Source organism: Apis florea, unplaced genomic scaffold, assembly GCF_048593485.1.
Source record: "Apis florea isolate Af1SG1 unplaced genomic scaffold, ASM4859348v1 contig_2350_pilon, whole genome shotgun sequence".
NCBI lineage: Eukaryota > Metazoa > Arthropoda > Insecta > Hymenoptera > Apidae > Apis > Apis florea.
The window spans coordinates 3,673,169-3,698,014 of NW_028256565.1; the positions used below are offsets into that span (position 1 = coordinate 3,673,169).

Sequence of the window (24,846 nt, forward strand, 5' to 3'; positions counted from 1 at the left end):
TCATATGTGCGAATGGCAAAGAATAAACAATGGAAAAAAGGAGAAGTAATAACCGAAATAAATTTAAAAAAAAAAAAAAAAAAGTATAGATCTCACGTTATAGAGCTTGCTAAACTACTGTGATCGAACATTTATACATTAGGATATTGATTTTTTTTTTTTTTTTTTTTTTTTTTTTTTTTAAGAAAGATAGAGAGGTGCCTCATTCTATATTTGATGAGTTTTCTAGAGCTTAGATGGTGGTAGTAATACTTATTTGATATAAAGCTAACGAATAGAGAAATATGTAATTAGAAATTTCATAGTGTACAGAAGGTTTTTGAGAATATGTATTTTTATACGTTAAAACTCAATATAAACGCAGAGAAAGTGCCATTCCGTTCGTTTCGAACCAAAATTTTTCTGCTTACTTTATTCTCTCCTTGCTAATTGTGATATTAGGTTATATGACACTTTGTCGTCATGTATGAATGAAACATATTTCAAATGGATCAATATATACATACATATATAATATATGTATCTATATATTGCTCTTAATTATATATGTCGAATATAATATTTTAACCCACAGACCATTTTGTGATTATTTTTTTGTTAAAAATATTAAATTAGGATCATATTAGCTGTTAGTGTAAATAGATAAATACATTTTAGAGTGAAAGTTTTTGTTATCACTATAGATATTTCAAATTTTTTGCTTGCATATCACCTCTTAACAGGTTGACGTTATATAAAATAAAATATGAGACGAATATAGTTTGAATATGATTTGCAGGTAACGATCCACAGAGTTTTGAATCTATGACGTGAAATCTATCGTGATGTAGAGAAATTTTTGTCATGTGCACCGGTACACGCTGATCTCCATTTCATTTTTAAATATCTTTTCGCGTTAGTAGCATGTTTTTGAAATTAAAGCGCTGACTGTGTCATTCCAGTCCAGTTTTTGGGCCAGTTCATAAAACAAGCACTTTTTATTATGAAAAAAGAAAAAAAAAAAAACGAGATTGCGTTTTATCATCGTTGTTTTCGCTGATAAAAGAAATTTCGAAAACGAAATATCGAAATTGTGAGAAACGCGTTTATGCATCGATGACAAGAAATGATGGACAAAAAAATAACAAATGTATTAACGAATATCGTGAAATTTGTAACAAGAAAATCACGAAATCCATTTCTAGAACTTTTATGATGTAAACTGTAATTTTTATTTTTTCTGTTCATTTGTCAAAGAAAAGATAATGCTAAAAAAAAAAAAAAGAAAACATGAAACAAGTAAAGAAAATCGCTCAACATGTAGATGATGGAACTAATTTAATCGTCGTTGAGTCACTGTTGTCAATCAAACTTTATTAATAAAAAAAAAAAAACAAACAAAAAAAAACAAAAAAAAAAGCAAAAAAAAAAAAACAGAACTGGCAGGATGAACTAGCGCAGGCGAGATTAGATATTTAAGAAAAAAGAAAGAAACGCGTTGAATCTGTTGCACAATCGTAATAAGCGAGACGATTTTTTCGGCCAATTTGAAGACATGTTTCAAGCCGAACGATTTCCATCCGCTCGATCAAAAAGTACAGATGCCATCATGTGTAGTCACAGCAACGCGTGTGACAAGTACAATCTGACAGTGAGAATATTTTTTTATCGTCACCATAGATTAAACGAGAAAGAAATATATTATTTTACTGTTCTATTTCTACTTCGACGGGAAAAACGAGAAAAAAAGTATCACGTGATCACGAGAAATGAAACACATACAGTCTGTTTTCGTCGTTCTGAATGGAAAAGCATAAAAGTAGGGGAAAAAAAAAAAAAAAAAAAAAATAGGAGAAAGGAAAAAAGAACCGTGTTTTGCGTAGAGAACAGAAAAATTTAACATATATATACATATATATATATATATATATTCGTGGCCGCTCCTTTGACTCGATCCATGTTTGTCAATTGGCAATTTTCATATTGCCATTACTCTTTATCCCAGTTTTGGTCCTTTCCTTGCTCTGCCTGCGCCATTTTTGTGATATTACTATTTTTTATAATTACTTAAGGGCTTGGAAGTAAACAAAAGAATAAAGAAAAAAAAAAAAAAAAATTGAGCCACGTGCAATTTCTCGACTCGAGTCTACAAATTTTCTCTATCTAGATTTCACATCTAGAAATATTTGAAAAAAGTATATATTCATTATCATTATTATTCTTATTATTAATAATTATAATTATTATTATTAGCAGTCTTATTACTATTACCTGTTTTTATTATATTCAACATTGTATTGTAAATAATACATAACGAAACAAACATCATTGCTAAGATCATTTTTTCACTTTGTCACTTATCTCTGTCGCTGAATTGACTAGTGTTTAAATAATAATATTCGATTTGATGCAAACATACACACAAAAGCACGAGATATATATTTATATATACATATATATTTTTTAAATAGTTCCTAAGCTAGAGAATGTTTTTCAGTGATACACAAAAAACAAACACACATTTAAATGGACATTTACATGAAATATATTTATAATAGATCTCTCTCAGGTTTCCCTATTCAATTTTATACTTACAATTAAATGGAATTTTTCGATAAAAGAATATTTGATACATATTGTCGTAGCATCCTGTGTATCATTGTAAATATATGGTACTATATATAATTTGTCGAGTAAAGGAAATATTTTGTGAACGACTTCCGTCGAGATTTCACGTGGCTCGCAAATTATTTATTATTATTGCTCGGAACTTTCACTCGATGTAAAGACACGGAGTAAATTTATAATGAAGTACGACAATGAATGGAAAATAAGTAGTGTCATGAGCAGAAAAAAAAAAAAAAAGAAATAGAATCGTCTATTTATACATAATATTATATTAAAGTAAATTAATTATAAAAAAGAGAGAAAGAGAGAGAGAGTGAGAGAGAGAGAGAGAGAAGAAGAGAGGTTGATTGATATTTGACAAATTTCCAAGTTTTTTCTATTTGCAAAGAGAGAAAGAGAGGGAGAGAGAGAGAGAGAGAGTAGAAAAGAATGCGTGAAAAAAATCCAGAGAATGATTGCGAAAGCGAATAAATAAACATAGAAGAAAGAAGTGAAAATGAATAAGTAAAGTATAATTAAATGAGACAAACATAAGTAAATATATTGTTGTATCTTTATTGTTGTTGTTGCATGAGACTAGCGTAATAGACTGAGCCATTACACGTGGTTAAATAACTATTAACGTAATATTTCTTAATTAATACTATATTATTGTAATTATTATATGATGTGTATTATATTTAATCGTAATGTTTCGTGCGGGCAGTGTTCGGAGGGAGTTCCCATCCTTTAGGACATTTTTTAAAACGCATGTATTCACTTACTATATAATAATTAATAGTAGCTCTGCCATTCTTAATCAATGATAGCCTTTTATCGTATTGTTCTCTAAAAATTACAACGTTTTTAATTCTGGATTACGTTTTAACGTTTTATATATATATATATATATATATATATATCATAGAGGATAGTCCACGATTGATTAATTTAATTTCTTATAACGTGATCAATCATGGCCGAATCAAATGTCATTTTAAATTTAAAAAAAAAAAATGTAGACGTAATCCTATATAATATACCTTTATATATATATATATATATATATATATATATATATATATATATATATATATAAAATATAATATATACGTATGCGTGCGTGTGTGTTTGTTTGTGTGTGTATCTGTGTACGCACGTATGTTGTGTGTACATATATAATATATGAATTTTCCCATTCCAATCGAGAAGCATAAAAAAACGTGTGTCGTATAGTATATTCAATTTTTTTTCCTTCGTTAATTTCTCGTTTGTTAACACGTTCAGGATGACTTGTTTGTTGTTGAGTCATTACCATGGATGTGATATCCACTAATTATTATCTATTACTCGTGTACAGTCGATTGAACAAAATTAAAAGATCATTGGATTATCGCAATTTCGTCTTTTATAAAGGAAAAAAAAAAGAAAGAAAGATGCGTGTACATTTAACAAACGGTTGGATAAAGTGTTTGAATCATCCTAAACGTGTTAAACGATTGAAATATTGTATAATACTCTAATCTAAGGATAATAGGTAGAAAGGATATGGAATGTAAAAACGATAAAGAAATGTCTGTAAGTTGTGTCGAATCCTTCTCGATTGGATCGCGTGAACAAAGAAGAGAAAAAGAGAAAAGATAAGGTAAAGAATCTTTTTCTTTCGCCTAAAGGATCGGAACTTTGTGGGGCTGTTCCTAGTACCTGATTATCCTATCCTTGCGGCACGAAAGCTCTTTTCTTTCCAATGACGAAACAAAAACAAAAACAAAAAAAAAAAAAAGAAAACAGCAACAACAAGAAAAATCATCCACGTGATAATCGAGTTCTCTGTTCTCTCGCGTCTCGCAAGCGCCAGCGAATTCCTCTGTCCAGTGTTCACACTCGGTATAGAGAAAGAAAAAAAATATCGTAAAACGGTGTTCTTTTTATTGTTGCATACCTTGACTGCCTAGTACTTAAGTATACATAATACGTGCAATATATATATATGTATATGTGTATGTATATATATATATGTATATGTATGTATATACATTATAACACATCTGATAGATAAAGAAAACTCGAGATTAGAGATCGCAAAAAAAAAACAAAACAAAAAAAAAAAAATATGAGTTTTCTTCGCATGAAATTTTCTTATAAATATTGAATATAGAGAGAGACTGCTCTTCGTAATTTTTCTTCTTTCTTAACACGTTAATATGCATACACATGAATACGATGCTTGTCAAGGTGCAACGAAAGGTGCTGACGAATGCTTGTTTGCGAAATTTTTGTACGTTGAAAACGTGGAAAAACAAAGCTTTCCAACTCGTTCGTTCTCCTCGACCCGGTGCGAATTTCCATGTCTCGCACAACAAATTGAACGAATGGAGGGAAGAGAATAATCGTCGCGCTAGAACGATGGCGGAAGTACGAACAAGAATTCAAGAAAAGGGAAAAAGACAACCAAAAAAAAAAAAAAATAAGTAAATAAATAAATAAGGTAAAACGAAGCGAGGGAGAGGTGAAACGAGGTGAAAGTGATGAAAAAAGCCGAGAGAAAACTTTGAAACACGCCACTCTTGACTTTTTATTCAGTATTGTAATATCGATATGATAAGCTTCTGGCAATCGTCTCATTGTGATCGGTGAAAATCTTATTTTAAATGCTATATCGTGTTTGACACTTTATTACTATTATTATGATTATTATTATTATTGTTGTTGTAATCAACGAACGGAAGGATTCATCGTTCGACTTTTTATCGGTAGGAATTGCGATCCTCGGGGCCCAGAATCAAAAAAAAGAAAAAAAGAAAGTCGGCTTTTTATTGTAATACGAAGCAAAAAAGAAAAAAAAAAATGAAAAAAAAAAGACAAAAATAAGTAAATAAAGAAGAACAAAGAAGAAGAATATTAAAATAAATAAATAAATTAAATAAAACGAAGCGAAAACCAAACAATAACAAAAAAAAAAAAACAATGGAACAAAAGAGAAGCCATAGAGAAAAAAAAAGCGTCACGTGAGCACGCAAAGACCGTTTAGGAAGATGTCGATCAAATAGATGCGAATAATTTCTATTTTTTCGTTTTCTCTACGCGTGTGTTTCGCATTTACGAAACGATATTACGAGAAGAAATAATCGTGGCGCGCCAAGAGAACACTGGATTGTCACTTTTCTTTTCGTTCTTCTAGCGTTAAGAGATCGAAAAAAATTCTTTGTGATCGAAGAAGTGTATCGTTGCGTTTTACGATTATCCCCACTGTGTGGAGGAAGTATCCAAGATCCTCCGCTCCGAGAGGAGCAATATATTCTGATCCAGTCAGAGACCTCCACTGCTCTCCTCTTTTTCGTCGATACACGAGTAATATTGTACCTCGACATATGCACGCGCACAAAATCGATCCGTCTCTCGATTATTTTCTCTTGGCTCTCTGTGTGCTACGTGACCATGCCATTGGAAATAAATCTTGAGGAATAATAGCATAAAAGACAACCTGTGCGAGTGTCCCTTCTTGACTCTCTGTCCAGATTTTTCTATCGAACGTAATCTTTCTTAATTATTATTTTCTCTCTCTCTCTCTCTCTCTCTCTCTCTTTCTCTCTTTTCTCCCCCCTACCCTCTTTTTGCTTGTAAATATTTCTCGTATCGCGTGCTGTTCCATCATTTGAATCCGTTAGATCATTGTGTCATTTACTTCTTTCATTTTAATTTACGAGTGATATTTATTAGATAGCGTAAAACTTGACATTCCCCTGTTACGTATTTTTATTTATTTTATTTATTTCAGAGAAGTAAGCAGTAGCTTGTTCGAATAAAGGATATTGAATGTAGAATGTTCAACTTTTTTTTTTTTTTTTTTTTTTTTTTAAGGAGAAATGATTCTTTTATCCGTTTGGTTTTAAAAAATCGTCAAGCTTCTTTTTTATCAGTGTTTTATTTGCGAAGATAGTCTTTTATTCGTAAATATAATAAGTTTGAACTTGTCTTTTTCCAAATAAATGTATGTAAAAAAAAAAAAAAAAAAAAAAATCATAGATTATTATATTTCAGTTCTTCGACAACATTTCAAGAATTACAACGTGTTATTTCCAAAATCAATCGATCGTTCGCAATTAAAAAAAAAAAAAGAAAGAAACGATTAAATGGCATAACGAATATCACAACATATATCATTTAACGAACGATAAATTGATCTTGGAATGAACAAGTATCGCTCCAGAAACCTTGACCCTCTTATAAATCACCCTCGACTCACCCTCTTCAAGGTCGACAGACACCCTTCCTCTTGCCAACACTCTCGCGCAAAAAAGAGAGATTCCGCGAACGATCTCTTTCGAAAAATTCGACGAGAGAGGGGGAAAAAAAAAAAAAGAAAGAAAGAAAGAAAGAACGAAATTATCGAATTAACTTGAGATTCGCGCAATAACGCCGATCGTTGAACGGGGCATCGTTCCATCGATTCAAATCTCTCGTTCGAGGAATGGGGAGGGGGGAAGGGGGGGGGAGAAGGAGAAATTCGCTCGTAAAGATCGCGAGAGGCGATCACGAGCGTCCCATTGGATCGGCGGTGTCCCATTCGAGGGCAGTAAAACGACCGTAAACGTTTCTGGCTTATAAAAGCGTGGATAAAACGCGTTTCCCACGCGTCCAATCGGTCTAACGGCCGGCTTAAGTGATTGCTTCTCTTCATTAGAGGCACGATACAGTCCATCTCTCTCTCTCTCTCTCTCTCTCTGTGCTCCTCCCGAGAGAAACTTGAGGGACAGGTGCGGTAATGGCCCGTATCCGAGCTGGATATCCGCGCGTCTCTCTCTCTCTCTCTCTCTCTCTCTTTTCTCGCTAGAAAAGGGGAAAGGGACGAGGAAGGCAGTTGCAGTCGATTTAACCCCTGCGCTCTTCTCCACCAACCCCAGAGACTATTACGCGAATTGATTCGGCATCGGCTCTCCGTTGGCCGGGGTGGGCAAGCATCCCGTTTAGCTCCTCGTTTCTTCCATTCTCTCCTCCCCTCCCCTTCCTTGTCCCAACGCGAAGATTGTTTCCTCGAGAGGGGAGGGGAGAAGGAGGAGGAGAAGGAGAGTCTGCTTGCACGGTGAGTCCGTTCTTTCGTTTCCTTTTTCTTTCGAACGATTCGACGAAATTTTTTAACTCGATTTTTTCCTTTTTTTTTGTTTTTCTTCTTCTTTTAATTCGTAACTGACCGGTTGGTTTGAACAAAGACAACAAAGGATTTTTTTTCTCTATCGAAGGTGAGAGAAAAATTGATGGGTCGAATTTAAGAATTCTCTTAAGAGATGGAAGAATTGTTGGTATTTCAGTCAAGTTTCGTATCGATATTTGAATCGGATTGGAACGATGCGTAAAAGGAGGTGGGAGGGGGGGGAGGGGAAAGGTAGGCGAGAACAGTGGAGAACGCGAAGAAGATGTAGGGATGAAAATCGGAAAGGGTGTTGGAAATGGGAGGAAAAATAATTCACGCGGGCTACCCTTGATACAGCACTGAGTGCCAGCGGACCAAGAAGGGTCTGGTTGGCTGCACCTTCCTTCCCCCCTCCTGCCCCTTAATCTAATCCAAGGATAATCTAAAATTCATGACACACATAACTGCCAGGCGATGATATATCTGGTGGGGGTGTAGAGGCAACGTCTTTCCTCTTGCATCCCTTGGCCCATCCGCTTCCACCCAAGCCAACCCCTCCTACAGCTCGACCCGGCGCGCAGCTATATAGCTATATATGATCCCGAGTTTCTCGCAATCACTGGTATTATTATTTAATGCATCATGGTCGGGCACATGCTCGCCCTCCGGTAAATCGCGATATCGCGCGGCCTTCTCCTATTCATCAACCGCGAAATGGCGCCATTTCTTTCCCCCTCCCTCTTCCCACTCCGGATTTGGAAAAGGTGAGAATATTTATTTTTACGAAACTCTTTGAGGATGTAACACTATTATTACGCTAATAATGATAATAATGTACAATAGTTTAAGGCGTAGATAATATTTATTTTCTTTTTTTTTTTTTTTAAGAATATTAGGGTTGACTCTTGCGTGAAATATATCATTACTATCATCATCTTTGAGACATGATGAAAGAGGAAAGATAGAATCGATGAATATCTAAGAGGAAAGCAAAAAAATGAATCGTATAGCAAGAAACAGTATAGTGTACAAGTGTTGAATTTCTGATGAATCACGGAAATATTTTCTTACCGAAAAGATAATAAATATAGAGATTTAAGTCTTAAATGATTGAAACGCGATTAATAAGAATCGAATATAATTTCATAATTTTAACTTTCAATCTCGAGAAAGAAAAACGTTTGTTTCCTTTCCTTTCCTTTCCTTTCCTTCCTTCTCTCCGTTGAAAGAAACGGAATCGGTCAGCGTTAATCGCGTAAATCGATCGGATTACCGCGAACAAGGGAATGGATAATTGTTTTATCGTTTCCCGGTTTATTTGGCCGCGGGACACGTTCTTTTCCATCGCTCTCCGTCGAAATAGAATCACGCTCGAATCGAGTTAATCGACGGTGTGCAATTTGAATAATTTATTCGAGCCCGACTAACCGAATTGTTGCTCATTACGCGTTCATGGCTTGTCGGTTAACCGATTGATTATCCTGGAACACGCCACTCGAAAATCGGGTAAACACCGCCCCGATTTAACAGTGAACGGAACTCCGCTGGAGGTCGCCTTCGTCGTCGATAATTATTCTCGGTTATGCGTTATGCACAGGATTCCGAAGTATCGACCGTGGGGCACTGCGATATTTAATCGGGAATTATTGGTCTGGCTCGATGATTCGTTTACGTCGTTAATTCGTTGATCATCTCTGATTTATATACATCTAAGAAATCACACGCCATTGTTGTGATCGTCGTTTTCAAATTAAAAATTAATCGAATCGAATTTTTACGAATTTTTTTTTTTTTTTAAACGTTTCGATTCGATTCGGCAAATTGTTATTATTTTTTTTTCTTTTTTCGGTCGAGTCATCGCGATTCGATGGAATCGTGGAGGGAGGGGGGACGTTACAACGGCGTAAATAACGTGACGAGCCATAAGGGGCCGCGATAACCGCGACGATCCATTTTCATTCCCCGCGTGATTATTCTATGCTCGTCGACGAAAAGTCGACGAAGGGCAAGCTGGTAATTGATGACCGCCACTGGTTTTCGCGGGCCATTATATCCCAGTTACACCCAGCAGGATGGCGGAGCGGTTTCAATCGCCCTTTATGCGCGATGAACACCGGTTGCGATTAAATAATTCGGGGCGAGGATCCGTTGGTCAAATTAATCGTTTCAGTTACGCTTAACAGTTGAACGAACAGTAATTAATAAATAATGAATAGTGATTTGAAATCTGGAAGAATATGGAAAAAATTTTTTGACAACAAACTTTTTTGTTGCATTGTATACCGTTTAATTTTACTTTCGATTGTCAAGAAAAAAATAACCGTATCATCAATGCCAAGATGTGTTCTCCGACAGATTTTAATTTTTCTTTTTCTTTTCTTTTTTTTTTTTTTACTCAGTTAGTAGAATCATATCCTTGTCTAAAACTTGTCTGACAAATAGATAGATATAAACGGCGCTATTATTATTTTTTATTATAAATTACTAAATTAATCATTAAAATTATACGGTGGAGATGATCCAGTGCAATCGCACTCGAAATATCGATACCATTAACGATACCAGATCGATCAACATCCCCCAAAAAGGAGGGGGACATTTCTACGACGCGCGAGTAGTTAGGCATCGCGTCGGTTCCTCGAGGAGTGGAGCGGGAAGGGAGAGACGCTGTCAGAGGAGATTTTCACGGGACCCCTTGGCGGCAGACAAACGGCGGCCAATTTACGAGCAGCGTGAAAAGAGAAACTTCTTTAAACTCGGATTAAAATAAGCGACGAAAACGCCTTTTCTCCCCCCTCCCCATTCCTTCTCTCCTTCTTCCTTCGCCTCTCAACCTTCTCATATCCACCCTTGAAATTCATTTCGCCGCTGAAACGTTATTTTATTCGTCGCGGCGGAGAGGGGAGAGGGGAGGCTCCTTTCGGTGACAATTCGTCGGTTAAATTGATCGCCGGGGTGGGAGGGGGGAGGAGGGGAGGAGGAGCGAGGGGTCAGAATGTTAGAATGATCGACTATCTTCAGATTGTTCTTGATTTGTCGATCGTTCCTGGCAATTATAACATTCTCGGCCGAAAATGGCGACGTAGATCGACGATTTTGCGTAATTTTTTGTAATAATTCTTGCAAATGTATATCGTCGAAGAGAAAGAAATTACGTTGTTGATTTGACTACTACTCAAAAGAGAGACAGAAATCCAGAATACTCGCTGTTTCTCATCCATCCGCGTTTATAATAACAATAAAATTTTTCACTGAAAAATATCCCCGATATTTTTATCAAATGAACGCACCACGATTCCATGTTCTACAATTCTCAACAATCCTCCTTCCATTCTCCTCTCCTCTCCTCTCCTCGAACAGGAGAGAGATTTGTTGGAGAGATCGAGATCGGGTTCCGGGATCACAGTTTTGAAAACCGTGTGGATGCACGCGGGGAAATCGTTTTGTTTTTTAATCAGATGGCGCGTATCGAGCGAGAACAGTGGCGGGCGCGGCAGGATAGGACAATAACGACGCCCTCGGGAGCGTCCACGATGAATCCCGGCTAACGCGATTACGCGACGCGCAACTGATTTCGCCAACTGGTTGATTTACCTGGGAATACGCGTGCACACCCGGCCGGCCATCCACAATTAAAATACATTAACGCGAAACGAATCGGCGTCGAACCTTCGCTCGACCTTCGCGTGATTGATGAGGAAAAAAAAAAAATTTTTCCCCCTCCTCTGAATTTTGTGAACCAGTTGTATCGTATCGATGATGGAACTCGAATTGGACGATATTTATTTATCGATTTGGACCCGATTACCGATAATTGGGATCGATTAAAATTGGCGAATTTTGAATACTTGAAAATATATAGTTGATCGTAAAAATTGCCACGAGTAATTTTCCATAATTAAAAATTACACGTGGAAGAATTTCAGACAGGAAATCGTTTTGATTGGAAAAAAAAAAAAAAAATAGTACGAAATATAGAAGAAACTTTAAGCGCCTCTTTACGTAAAAATCTTGTGATAAACGTGAAATGATAAAAAGACAGAAATCGTGAAATTGTACAGCGAGACGGCATCGAAGGTTCGATCTTCGCGTGATTGATGGGGAAAAAAAATTTTTCTCCCTCCTCTGAATTTTGTGAACGAGTTGTATCGTATCGATGATGGAATTCGAATTGGATATTTAAGTCGATTTGGATCGATTACCGATAATTGGGATCGATTAAAATTGGCGAATTTTGAATGGTTGAAAGTATCCAGGAGAAAATGATAAAAAGATAAAAATTATTTTTTCGCAGAAAATCCGTCCAAACTGGTAATTAAGAAAGGAGCTTGACCTTTTGTCTTACGAACGCTTCTTATCAACGTGAAAAAATTACGATGAATAATTTTCCATAATTAAAAATCATATGTTGAAGAATTTCAGAAATCGTTTTTAAACTTAAAGGGATTAAAAAAAAAATGCTACGAAATATAGAAGAAACTTTAAGCACCTCTTGTGCTTTACATAAAAATCGTGAAATTATATATTTGCAAGGCGACTTTCGTAATGAAAAAAAAAAAAAAAAAATTTCTCCTCTGTGCTGCGCAGGATAAAATATTGGATGAATTTTGAATTAAACGTTGTCATATCGTATCGATGATGGAATTCGAATTGGCGTTGGACGATATTTAAGTCGATCGATTTGGGATTGATTAAAATTGGTGAGTTTTGAATAAGTTAAAATTATTTGACAATTATCTTTCCTCGCAGAAAATCCATTTTCACGTAAGAGGTTAAGTGAAATGTAATCGTATCTTGAAGAATTCCACGCATCAAAATCAAAATTTTTAAACTTAAGGAATTAAAAAAAAAAAAAATTACGAAATACAAAAGAAACAACCTCTTGCGTTTTCGCATAAAAATCCTCCAATAAAACTTTTGAAAAAAAGTTTATCGAACAAATACCGTATAAATAATAACCCTAAAAATATCATAGAGGAAGCCTCGATGCTCTTGCAACGTCTCTCTTCGTATCAAACGCAGGATAAACTCGAATAAAAATGTTCGAAAATCTAAATTATTGCAGAATCTTCGTCGATTCCTATCATACTGTAATTTTCTTGCACGTACATGCCGAATCCTCTGTTGAAATATCAGTTTTTGCACAAAATTTGCAAGTTTTGGCATCGAGAAACGTTTACTCCACATCATTTCGAATCGAAAAGCAACGGATAATGATGATGTTCTTGAACGAAATCGCCTATTTTCGATAAATCTTGCACTGAGAAATCGATTTTGTAGAAAATAGTAGATTTCAAATCAAAAATCTAAATATACGTCGATTCTTATCATAGTGTAATTTTCTCGTACAAACATACAACCGAGAAACATCGAAATGAAATTTGTTGAAATATCAGTTTTTACAAAATTTGCAAGTTTTGGCATCGAGAAACGTTTACTCCACATCATTTCGAATCGAAAGAGATGAGAAACAAAACGATGGAACATGTTGAAAAGTGAAACTGGTAATTAAAAAAAAAAAAAAAAAAAGAACGAAGCTTAAAGAAATATTATTATTCCAACGCGGGAGCGCGAGGTGGATGGTAATGGCGCCCGAGGGACGAGAGGGGTAACGCGATTAGACCGGGTGGAACGATTCGGCCAGCTTGATTTATCCGCGTACCAACGCGTTATTGCATTAGCGCCCCGGCGACGATGCCACTGGCCAGCTTCGTCCTGGGGACGCAACGTCCAGCCGTCCGTGAATCATCCCTAAGAATTATGTCTTGGACGGTGGTGCCAGGACAACCGATTTGTCGAGCCCTGGTAACCAGAGAAGTGGAGAATTATTCGCGAATTAGTTTAGAAGCGTTTTCTTCCTTCTCGACCGAGGCAAACCGTCCGTTTCGAAGAGTAGAACGAAGGAGGAGATTGTCTCGAACGAGATTTCCTCTTTTCCCTCCCCCTCCCCCTCCCCTCGACAGAGAAACGCGAGAAAATGGTGTTTGGATCGGAGTTTACACGCGAGAAAGAAAAGAAGAGGGGATCGAAAAGATGAAAGTTTTCCGAAAGTTTTCCCGAGAACGAATAACGAAACGGAGGAGGAAGGTTGTGCGTTGCAACAACGCAAATGGAAATATTTCATTTCAGGGATGAAAGCTCGAGTCTGCTTCTCCTGCGTCGGGGTAATGAGCAATAAACAAATCCACGCTTCGATGAGTTTCAAGTTTATATATTTTAAAGCTAATAGTATACAGTGACAATCATGTATCCAAGAACAGCCTCGACACGAGCGCCACATCGTCATTTTTTCCAATTAATTCGCGACAAACATTTCTATTCGCAAATTTTCGAAATTTCTTCTGCAACGTTCCCTCCCCGAAGCTTGAGAAAAATGCAATCGATTAACGTGATAAGGATAATTTTTCCCACGGATTCCGCTCGCTTCCAACTACTACGAATCTCCTCTGCTATTTATATTTATATTTATATTTATATATATATTTATATATATATATATATAATACTTTATATTATATAATACACACTTCTCCCCTCCCCTAAATCGTTCACTTTATACACATCGAGTCTCCGTTTTTTGTACTTGTCGAACACTCAGCTGGCACTCAGGTATGACGAGTATCCTTTACAAATATCCTTTCCAACCAACAATAAATCACTGATTTCACGAATTTTCTCGATCGACCAATCAAGATCCAAAAAATTGTCATTCCCTATATGTATATACTACATATACATACATATACATAATATATATATATATATATAACATATATCGATCACGAACGCTGTTCAACAACGCAAGTCCCCGAATCAAATCTACCTCTCCCCTTACGACTTAATCTTAAACGAACGAAAATTCGTCCATGTTGCCTCATCTTGCTTCGTGAAACGAATCCTCCCCTCCCCTCGCCGACAGCATACTCACCACCGTGACAAAGAATCGACAGCAGACTCTTGAGAGAGATAGAGATAGAGATAGAGAGAGAGAGAGAGAGAAATTGGCGAAACTCGTTGGTTTTTTACGCGGGCCTGTCGAGTCCAAGCGCTTCCTGGTGCCGTCTCGCCTTCAACCTGAGGTCGGCGATGCTGCTGTTCTTGGATCGCGCCGCGGCCGCTGCCAACGAGGCCGCGAGGCTGAGGGGGTGGGAGGGATGGTGGCTGGTGGCAGGTGGCGGGGGCGGTGGGGGCGGGAGACAGAAGAGGCCGCCGGCAGCCGCGTAATGGAGGACGGCCGGATCGAAGGCAGAAGCTGGAGCGGTCGTTATGTTGCCACCTGCACCCTGGATCGGGGGGTGCAACCTCAACGCGGGAAGGTAGGGCGCCACTCGACACGGTTCCAACGTCGCCGGGGGGCTGCGTGGCGCCAGCACCATTCCACCTGCAACGCCTTCCAATCCACGCGGATTGGAATTTCGTTATGGTGAACGATTATTTGTTTTATTTTTTCCATGTCTTTTTTCAATTAACTAACTAACTTTGGTTTGAGCGAGAGGTCAATTTCTTCTTGGAGGGAAGAAATCTAAAGTTTCTTCTTTTTGGGGGGGGGGGGGGGAATGAAAAGTTGTCACAGTGTATGCGTACATTGTGTTGTATCGTTGCGTTGAAGAGAAATTATTTTATCGGTTATTGGATAGAAAAATTGTGCGCGAGTAATTGGTTGCGTTGTTACCTTTGTGCAATTGGCTCTCGTGCTTGCGACACTTGGCACGCCTGTTCTGGAACCAAACTTGAACCCTCGCCTCGCTCAAACCGAGTCTCTGGCTAAGCTCTTCCCTCATGAACGCGTCAGGGTAATGAGTCTCGTCGAACAATCTTTCCAGCTCGGCCAATTGTTCCAAGGTGAAATTCGTTCGAGATCGTCTCTGTTTCCCGTTTCCGTTCCCGTTGTTCCGGCAATTCGACCCTGGAAAAAAATATTTCAAACGGATGACTCTTCTCCGAAAAATTCGAAATTTATCAATCGGTCTTTTTTTTCACTTTATAATTTTTCAACTCTACTTTTCTTCTTTTCCGTTCCGAATGAGTCAGACTTATACGAGGATCTTTAAATCACGGGAGCGGTCAAGAGGAAATTCCAAATTTAATCACCGCATATAATCGTTCACAGGTCATTTCCTCGCAGGTCTGACCGGCGACATCAACATAAATTCCGTCCTTTTTACGAGGATCTTATTCAAATTACGCGGCGAGAAGAAGTTTCGATTAGTCGGCATCAGAGAGACGTCTCGTCGGAATACGATTTACATCTCTCTTCTCGTGGAAAACATTGAAAAACTCTTCTTCCTCCCCGGTGAACGGATTAACATAATTACTTCAATTTTGGATTTCGATAAAAAAAGAAGAAAAAAAACGAAGGAGAATTTTCTTATCGCCAAATGCGTTCTATCTTCTTTGCTTTAAGGAAAAGTATGGGTTATTTAAATTTAAAAGAAAGATTTAAAAAAATCTTTGTGCGACGATCTTTGAAATATTCAAAAATATAAGAAAAACCAACATCACAATTTATGCCATAGAAGATGAAGAATTTTACATATACAATTCAACGTGCGATAATTCGATTATGTTACGATTCTTCAAATATTCAAAAATTTAAGAAGAACCAGCACCACAGTTTATTATACCGTAGAATATTAATTAACGCTCCGAAGAATTTCCTATTTCATGTATTCAGATATTCGACGTGCGATAATTTGATCGAATTACGATCTTTGAAATATTCAAAAATATAAGAAAAATCACAACATCACAATTTATATGCCACAGAAGATACCAAGAATTTCACATTTATAGAAATCAACGTGGGATTAATTCGATCGAGTTACGATTTTTGAAATATTTCAAAAATTAGTAGAATATAAAAATTCCAAATATAAATTTAGAATATGATTAACCAAGACGAAGAATTTCCTATCTCGGATCGGTATCCTCCATAATTACTCACCCACTCGCGTAAATAACCTTAACCCGCTCTTAGCAAAGGTCCAATTATCCTCCGCCCCCTGTCAACTAATTTCTCCTGTCCATCCCAGAGGGTTGGTCAGATCTTAAAAACTGAAGTTCGAGAAGCCTCGAAAGGAGCCGCAGCTTGAAAAGGAGGGGGGCTGCGGGATAATTAACGGGCGTACGATTTAATTAACGGCTGCTTAATGCAAAGTAACTACCTAGAAGTACTCGCGAAGGTGTTTCCAATGGGGTGTTTCCTTGCGGGGGTGGTCCGTGGCCTTGGTCGAGCGGGGACTGAAGGGGAGGAGGAGGAGGAGGGTTTGGAGGGGTGGATTAAGCGTCTCGCGTAACAGCCCTTGACGAAGGGGACGTGATTTATATAATTTAGCAAAGTGGTGAGCTACGCAGCCTTGTACAGGGTCGTTAGTTACCCTTCCACCCCCTCCTTCTGTTTAGTCTCCCCCTCGTCTCTCTACTTCTGTCCGCCAAGATTTCCTATCCTTCTTTCCGATGGATAAGATGGATCTTACTCGCGTGGATCGCTTGTATTACGATAATAATTGAGAGGATTAAGAGAAATTGCGGAAAATTTCGTGGTTATAATCTTTTGATCATCGATTAACAAATTTCCACAGATTTTCTAAGGATTATTTTTAGGTGAATAATATCCGATAGATTCAGCACCAATACTTTGTGTTCATTCAATCGGTTCATTCCCCCCAATGGCCCCCCTCCTCATTATCTATCTACACAACAAGGGGACGTAACATTTGCAAATCCTTTCGAAATCTTGCGAGGAAACGGCAAAATTACAAACGAAATAGTATTTTTAAGAGAATATTAGGAAACATTCGTTAATATAGTTTAACGCCAACACTTTGTATTGTACAATCGGTTCATTCTCCCCCAATGGCCCTCCCCTCATCTATTACACAGCAAGAGAAACAAGTGGACGTAATATTTGCAAATCCTTTCGAAATCTTGGAAGGAAACACGCGAACGACAAAACACTACAAACGAGAAGGGAGGGGGAGAGGTGTGTGTGTGGGGGGGGGGAAGAAAGAGGGGGAGGGCTCGATTAAAACTCGAGGAGCAGTTACAAGGATGGCCGCGATGAAGTATCGCGCTTTAATCAATTAGCGCGTAGCTACGGTAATCCAATCGGAGGCATGGCAGAGCGGATCCCCCCCCCCGTATATCCATATGTACAGCGGTTTAAAACCCCCCCTCCCTCCCTTCTCTAGTAAAATAACTCGCGCGGTTTCCGTTCTCGTTCCAATCATCCGCCCCTTCATCGTCAAACTACCCCCGCCGCTCTCCCTCCCGTCGCCCAGCCCCCACCATCACCCGTCTGGATTTCTCGTCGATCGTTTTAACGATATCCACGACTCGATATCCGCCTGTTATATCCGTGGTTTTTACCATCTCGTGATCGATCCTCTCTTCTCTTCCTTTTTTTTTTTTTTTTGGAATTTTTTTCTATCTCGAATTATGGGATGTTTTCTTTTCTCTAAAAGCTCGAAAGTTATTCCTCTCGATCGTTTTTCGTTGGAATGTACGTATACTCTTGAATATAGAAGGGATACGATGTATGTATTTTTATATTCGAATTTTTTTATTTTTATCACGAAACTTTTGATTTTCCTTTACTTCTTTCGAATAAAGAATATTCAAATTCGAAGTAATAATAATAATAATAATTCTCGGTGTTAAGTCTTGTGTCCAAACGAGGCAGTCGTAAAGATCCTCCAATTTCCAAGACGCTTCTTACCTCATCGCCTCATATTTCAAACAATGAAATCCTTTAAAGATATCCTTTATCTCGAAAAAAAAAAAAAGAATATTCGAAAGTAAATACGCAGGAAGAGAGGTGCGAACTCGCGCGGTGGAAGCGAGAAGTGGATAGATAGAACGGGAACGCAGGAGGGAGAGAGGAAGATAGAGGGAGCGAGCAATAGCGGAAACCCTCGTGGAAAAGGCGAAGCAATCACACTCGGACACGAGGGGCCGCTAATTCGATTACTAAGAGCGCTGCCCTCTTGAACCGAACGAGTCGAGATATCGCGGCCATTAGGCGTATAAAAGCCTAAGGGACAACCCCGGGTTAACCCTCTTCCCTCAACTTTTGTCGCGTGCGCGTTCCAACTGCATATGCCACGCCGTCCAATGTTTTCGTGAATTAGTCGGAGAATGGAATCGAGGACGGAAGAGATAGCGGCGTGGAGTTCCTTGGAATTTTGAAACAGTGTTGAACGATCAGTGGGGATAGGGAAAATTTAATTTAATCGAATAATTACTTCGATAATTTATTGTTCGAATTATGTAATTTTATTCGAGAATTTTATATCACTTGAAGTGATTCTTACTTTATCCTTAAATTTTATACTCTGGTTGTAAACTTTGGATTATTCTTCCCCCTCTTCCTTAACACTAAACCTACCGACATTTCACGTACACCTATTCCTACCTAATTGGATTCGTAAAGTAAACAATACAGAAAGTTGTGAATATTGAAAAATGGGTTGTATCCACATTATAGAAAAAGTCATATGGCGATACAGTAACTTTGTTAGACACAAGAAATTCTAAACGAAATTTCAGAAACGGTCATTTGAGGTCGTGGTAGGTTTAGTGTTAAATCAACGCGAAATATTCGAATAACGAAAATATTCAATGGCCGTGATTCATTTGTCGTCGTTACTTAATTTCAATGTTTCGTTCAAATGAAGCAGGACGTCGAATCTATGAACGTGTGATCACGAGGCAAGGAATTAATAATAAGACACGCACGCTCATCTCGAGACTAAATATTTGAAAGTGCATCTACGATTTTTTTTTTTTTTTTTTTTTATAAACGCACGAAATACCAAGATCTGAAGAACCGTACAGAAAGGTTAAAAATACAGATACAAGAGAAACACGCCTCTTGCTTCGAATCACAAATTTGCACTTGATAATCCCATCCCGAATTCATCGTTTATATTCCGCCCGAAACCTGTCCAAAAAAAAGATTCACGAGGACGTGAGGGCGAAGCGAGGATTGGCCTGGTATAAATAAATATGGAGAGAAAAAATTGGCGGTGGGCGGGTGAAAAACTTACGGGGGGTCGTAAACTTGGAGGGGGGCGGCGGTCAAATACGGCGGCGGGTGGCGGTAAACGCCGATGGCCATTTGGGAGACGCGTGTGCGCGAGCAAAGTGGCCGAACGAGGAGGAGGAGGAGGAGGAGGAGAGAGTACACGAGGTGATCTACTGCGACTACTCTCTTTCCGCGACGGTATTTGTTATGTCGCGTCGTTCCTCGGCTGCGAGCCGTGAAATATCGCGGCCGTCCCTTCGTGTCTGTCCAGAGGACGAAATCGTCTCGCGAAATCGTCGAAATTGAAAATCGGGATCGAACGTTTCCTCCTCTGTGAACGAGAAATTGGAAGGAACTCGGGGAAATATTAACGCGTTCTCTTCTTCTCTGTACGAATAAAAACAAATATAATTAAAGAAATAGAAGATTCCATCCGTTCATCTTGGACAAGTTGTCGTTGTCAAACGACAATTTTATTAGTGAGATTTTTAAAATCGTACTCTTAGATAGTCCTCTGTCACTCTCGAGCATCGAACATCATCATTTTCCAACATCCATTTCTCCCGCAATCGGCCGCGAGAAAAGCCTGAAAAAGGAGGGGGGAAAAACGAAGCTTCAAAGCTCGTAATTCACGAGAGAGAGAGAGAGAGAGAGAGAGAGAGAGAGAGAGAGAGAGAGAGAAACGTGGAGAGGTGGAACAACGTGGAATGGAACAATGGCGGACAATGTGCGCGATAAAAAATGCAATCGACAAAGCGTTACATAGAGGGCGGTTAAATTGGATGGAAAGTTTCGGATGGAGAGTCGAGTTTAAAAAAGAAAAAAAAAAAAAAAAGAGAGAGAGAAAAACTGACGCGTTCAAAGGTAACCAAATGCCATGGTTGGTTCCTCGCCACGATAACTCTGCCGTCTATTGCGGCCTCGCGGAACTCGCATGAATTTATGGTTTAATATGCGGCCCGCCGCGTTGTGTACGCCCCCTAACACGCTCGCCTCCGCGGAATGGAGAAAAAGAGAGAAAGAGAGAGAGAGAGGTTCCATTCTCTCGGGGGCCCATAACTTTTCCCGATTAAGCGCAAATCAAAAAGCAATCTGCTCGGCCGGCAGCCATCGGACGCGGCCAAGTAGAATCATAAATAACGGCGGAGTTTGAAGAAGCGGCGAAGAAGCGGAGGAAAACTCGTTCGAATCGTTTTGGTTTTTCCAAGAGAGAGAGAGAGAGAGAGAGAGAGAGAGAGAGAGAGAGAAGAGGAATCGTATCTTTTTTTGCGAAGCTTCCTTTCCTTTCTTATTTATTTATTTCGTCCTGTTATTTTTATAGTTTTGGTGTTGTTTGAAGATTGAGGAGGAAGTTGGAATTGGAGGAATCGGTGATCTAGTTTTTACTAGCTGCTTACGTTGAATTATTGTGAAAAAGCAACAAAGTATGCGAAGTTGGTGAAGGAATAAAAATGAAGTTCGTTCAAGTGGGGGTGTTGTTGAATTGGAAAGTGAGAGGTGAATATTCTTATCATTGGCGTTCAACAGGATATTGAAGTGGGGAATTTATTGATATTGCGAAACGTAGATTGGAGAGAAAATAAGTGTGGAATTGATATTCTTGTCTATTATGTAAATCGAAGCAATGATAGTGTTCATATTCAAGATTGGATATTGAAGATTGAACAGAAAGTATGCAATAAGTTGGCAAAATTGAAGATGAAGTTGAAATATAAATTAAAACCGATATTACCATTGTATACAAGTGAGTATTATGAGATCGAGGGGGAAGGTACGTGATAACTTAAAGTTGATATTCTTGGATAACATTTGGAAGGAATTTTTAAATGGAAAATATCTCTTCTAATACGAAGAAGAAATGCAATTTTCTTGGTGAAGCAAAAAGGGGAAAGCTGAGAGATAGAATTTGAACGGAGAAATACTTAATCAATCCGGGATAATGTTGAATTTTTCGATGGGGAGTCGATTGAAATGGAAGGTTGAGACAAAGCAGGATGACAGGCAGGAAGAAAAGTGCAAGTGGTGGTTGGTGAACGGTCGTTATTGAAGTCGACTTGGCATGTGGGTAAAATTGGAGGTCGGTGATCGTTACGTTGTGAACGGTCAGCTATTCCCAATCACTTCTGAGCTTTATTGGACGACGTGTTGAATTATAAACGAAGATCGAACCCTCCGACGATACGTGCCCGAGGTTCCTGACCTTCTTACCATCGAAACACACAGAACGAATACCATCTTTAAAACCTCTCCTAACACCAATCGTAGATATAAAATATTCAAAAGTAGAACATTGCATGTACTCGAAAAATGATAACAAATATTCTTCCGTTTCAGAAAAACAACCGGAAAAACAATTTCTACGCTGAATTTGCACACTCGATATTCTCATCATTCAATTTTAAAGATGTTTTATCTTGAGATAATCAATACACACGAACAAACGTTATTTTATTCTCTTATCATTGTAGATATAAAATATTCCAAAATATTCCATGTACTCGAAAAATGATAACAAATATTCTAAAAACTAGAAAAATGATTATTAATATATTTTTCTACGTTGAACGAAGAAATAATCAACACAAAAAAATTATGTACAGACATAAAATATTCCAAAATATAATAATTCCATGTACTCGAAAACTGACTGTACAAAAATTCTTCCTGACAACTAGAAAAACAATTGTTAATATATTTTTCTACGTTGCGAAGAAATAATCTTGAAATTATCAACACAAACAAACAGACAAACAAACAGAATATTTAAAATAAAATCCTATTGGAATCATGACTTCTCCTTACCTTTGCCACCCTCTTCCTGCATCAACGACTTCGAAACCTGCGATTGTATCTTCAAATCCGACGGTTTCGCATCGTTGGAAGAGTGATTCTTCGATTCGATGCAATTTTCAGGACTGGCCGACCGATCTCTGGAGATAGGCGGGGGCGACGGGCTGCATCCCAACAATTTCCTCACGGATAGCTTCAATTCGGGCGTCTTGAGAGGCGGCAGGGCGTCGGTTGCGTTAATCGCGTCCTTCGCCTCCTTGCTCTTGGTCGTGACGGAGAGGTCTTCCGGTTGGAGGCGGCCTTCCGGCGACGGCGGCTCGTCCACGCTGCTCCCCTCGACGCTCGACGGATCCTGAACGGATTCGCGTGTCGCACCGCCGACATCTGGACAACCATTGCCGGAAATCAGTTTCTCTCACGCCGCGTCTTTCAAAAGGAATTTTCTGTTCTGAGCAAACGACGGAGAGAGGGATACTCGATGATGGCGCGTATTCGTCTCTTGCAGGAGAGGAAGAGGAGGATTGAAAGGAGAGAATGAAACGTTTGAGAAGTTTAAGAAGAGAAGATTTTTGAGATTTGAAGATTTTTGAGAGAAGAATTGGAGAAGAACGATTAGATTCGACGAGGTTATTCGAATCTTTGAAGTATTATTTATTAATCATTTTCGATTTAAATGGTAGTCAGGGTACGCATTCGAGAAAGCGAAAAATAGTAGCGGAGTATAAGTTCAAGCGTCAAATTTTAAAGAGTTTGCTTTCAAATTGAGGATTCACCGACTGTTTGTTTGACGATCATTTTAGAGGTAGAAGAGGCACGTTCGCGATATTCTTGGAGACAAATAGTGGGAAGCGAATCGTGCATGAGGATCAATTGATTACTGAACTCACTGAATAGGAAAAACAACGTATCTCGGAGAGATCTGTTGAAACTTTTTTTCGTGAAGACACGAACGTAAAATGCACGAAATACTTCCTCCGTTTCTTTTCTTTTTTTTTTTTAGATTCCAGCCTTTCTTTATTTACACACCAATTGATCAACGATAATTCCAAAAAAAAAAAAAAAAATGGAATTGATTTCTCTCAACAAAGAACTTGAAGACGCTTGATAAAACTTTATGCAAACTCTGACAGTAAAGTAATCGTAATTTTGTCGAATGACCATCCATATTACGAATATATTCGATTATATTTCGTTCGAAGAGTAAAAAGTGTTTCAACGCAATTTATTTCTCTGCTAACCAATATCCCCGAACTTTATCGTTCAAGAAGACTTCGTATATATATATTCATTACCACCTATTTCCAAAAATCTTCACGTTCATATTCCACCATCGCGAAACAACCACATCCACCCACACAATCTTTATTTCGCACTTTCGATCGATCATCCACCCACCCACACTAAACACGACCACAACCGAGTCACCACGTGAGGAGAACCGTGTCAAACCGTGTTTCGAAACTAAGAAATCACCGAACACCAACCAAGATAATCTCGAAAAGAGTAGAAAAGGATCCAGGATCGAGAGATCTCGAAAGGAGGGGAGAAAGAGAAAAAAAAAAAAAAGAAAAAGAAAAAACTCTCGAAAATGACATATATGAAAACGTACTCGATTCGTTCTCCGCAGGATCCCCGAGCAAATGCGCGACACTTAGGGTGATCCTCGCGGAGGGTGGCCGTTCGATGGTTGTCCTGCATGCCGCGTGTTCGCCAGCCGCGTTGTCGAAACTCTTGGAGACGAACTGGGCGAGCTGCTCCATCCTCGCGGAGAAGACTCGCGCGACGACGCGGCACTCGCGTCGACCTCGTCACCGAGGACGGAGAGCACCTCGAGGGGGTGCACGGTGGTGGTGCTAGGTGGTAGCCTTGGCGCTCGGCGTCGCGACGCCACGCGTCCCTCAGGACGCCATTCGGACGCCGGCCAATCCGCGCCCTCGTAGGCGTTTCCGCTACGCCCTCGCCTCTTCCTCTCCCTCGCCCCTCCCGTTTCCACCACCCTCTACCTCCAACCCCCAACCCCAGCTCAAACCCCCACCGCCCCTAAACCGACCCTCATTAGCATTTGCGCCCGCTTTTCCACCCGCGAAGCGCAAACTACCCACCTACCGATAGCCGCTGTTCCTCTGTTGCCCATCGCCTGTCTTCCTCTCGACTCCGTCTCTCTCTCTCTTCTCTCTCTCTCTTCCCTTTCCAAACTAACACCTTACTTACCGGCGACGTGTCTCTCTCTCTCTCTCTCTCTCTCTCTCTCTCTTTGTTTCGCAAACTAACACCTAGCGATAGCCCAATTCCATGTTCTGGCCACGGTTTCAAC

The 24,846-nt window shown here is 38.9% G+C and overlaps 1 protein-coding gene across 1 annotated transcript; it reads right to left on the reverse strand.

The window, feature by feature from the left end:
• Positions 1-14,739: 14,739 nt before the first annotated feature.
• On the reverse strand, positions 14,740-24,292 carry LOC100872430 (uncharacterized). Its single transcript, XM_012490496.3, has 4 exons — positions 24,142-24,292; positions 22,545-22,916; positions 15,390-15,623; positions 14,740-15,107 (listed from the first exon to the last, which is right to left on the reverse strand). The coding sequence occupies exons 1-4, from the start codon at positions 24,290-24,292 to the stop codon at positions 14,740-14,742; spliced, it is 1,125 nt and encodes a 374-aa protein (XP_012345950.2).
• Positions 24,293-24,846: the final 554 nt, after the last annotated feature.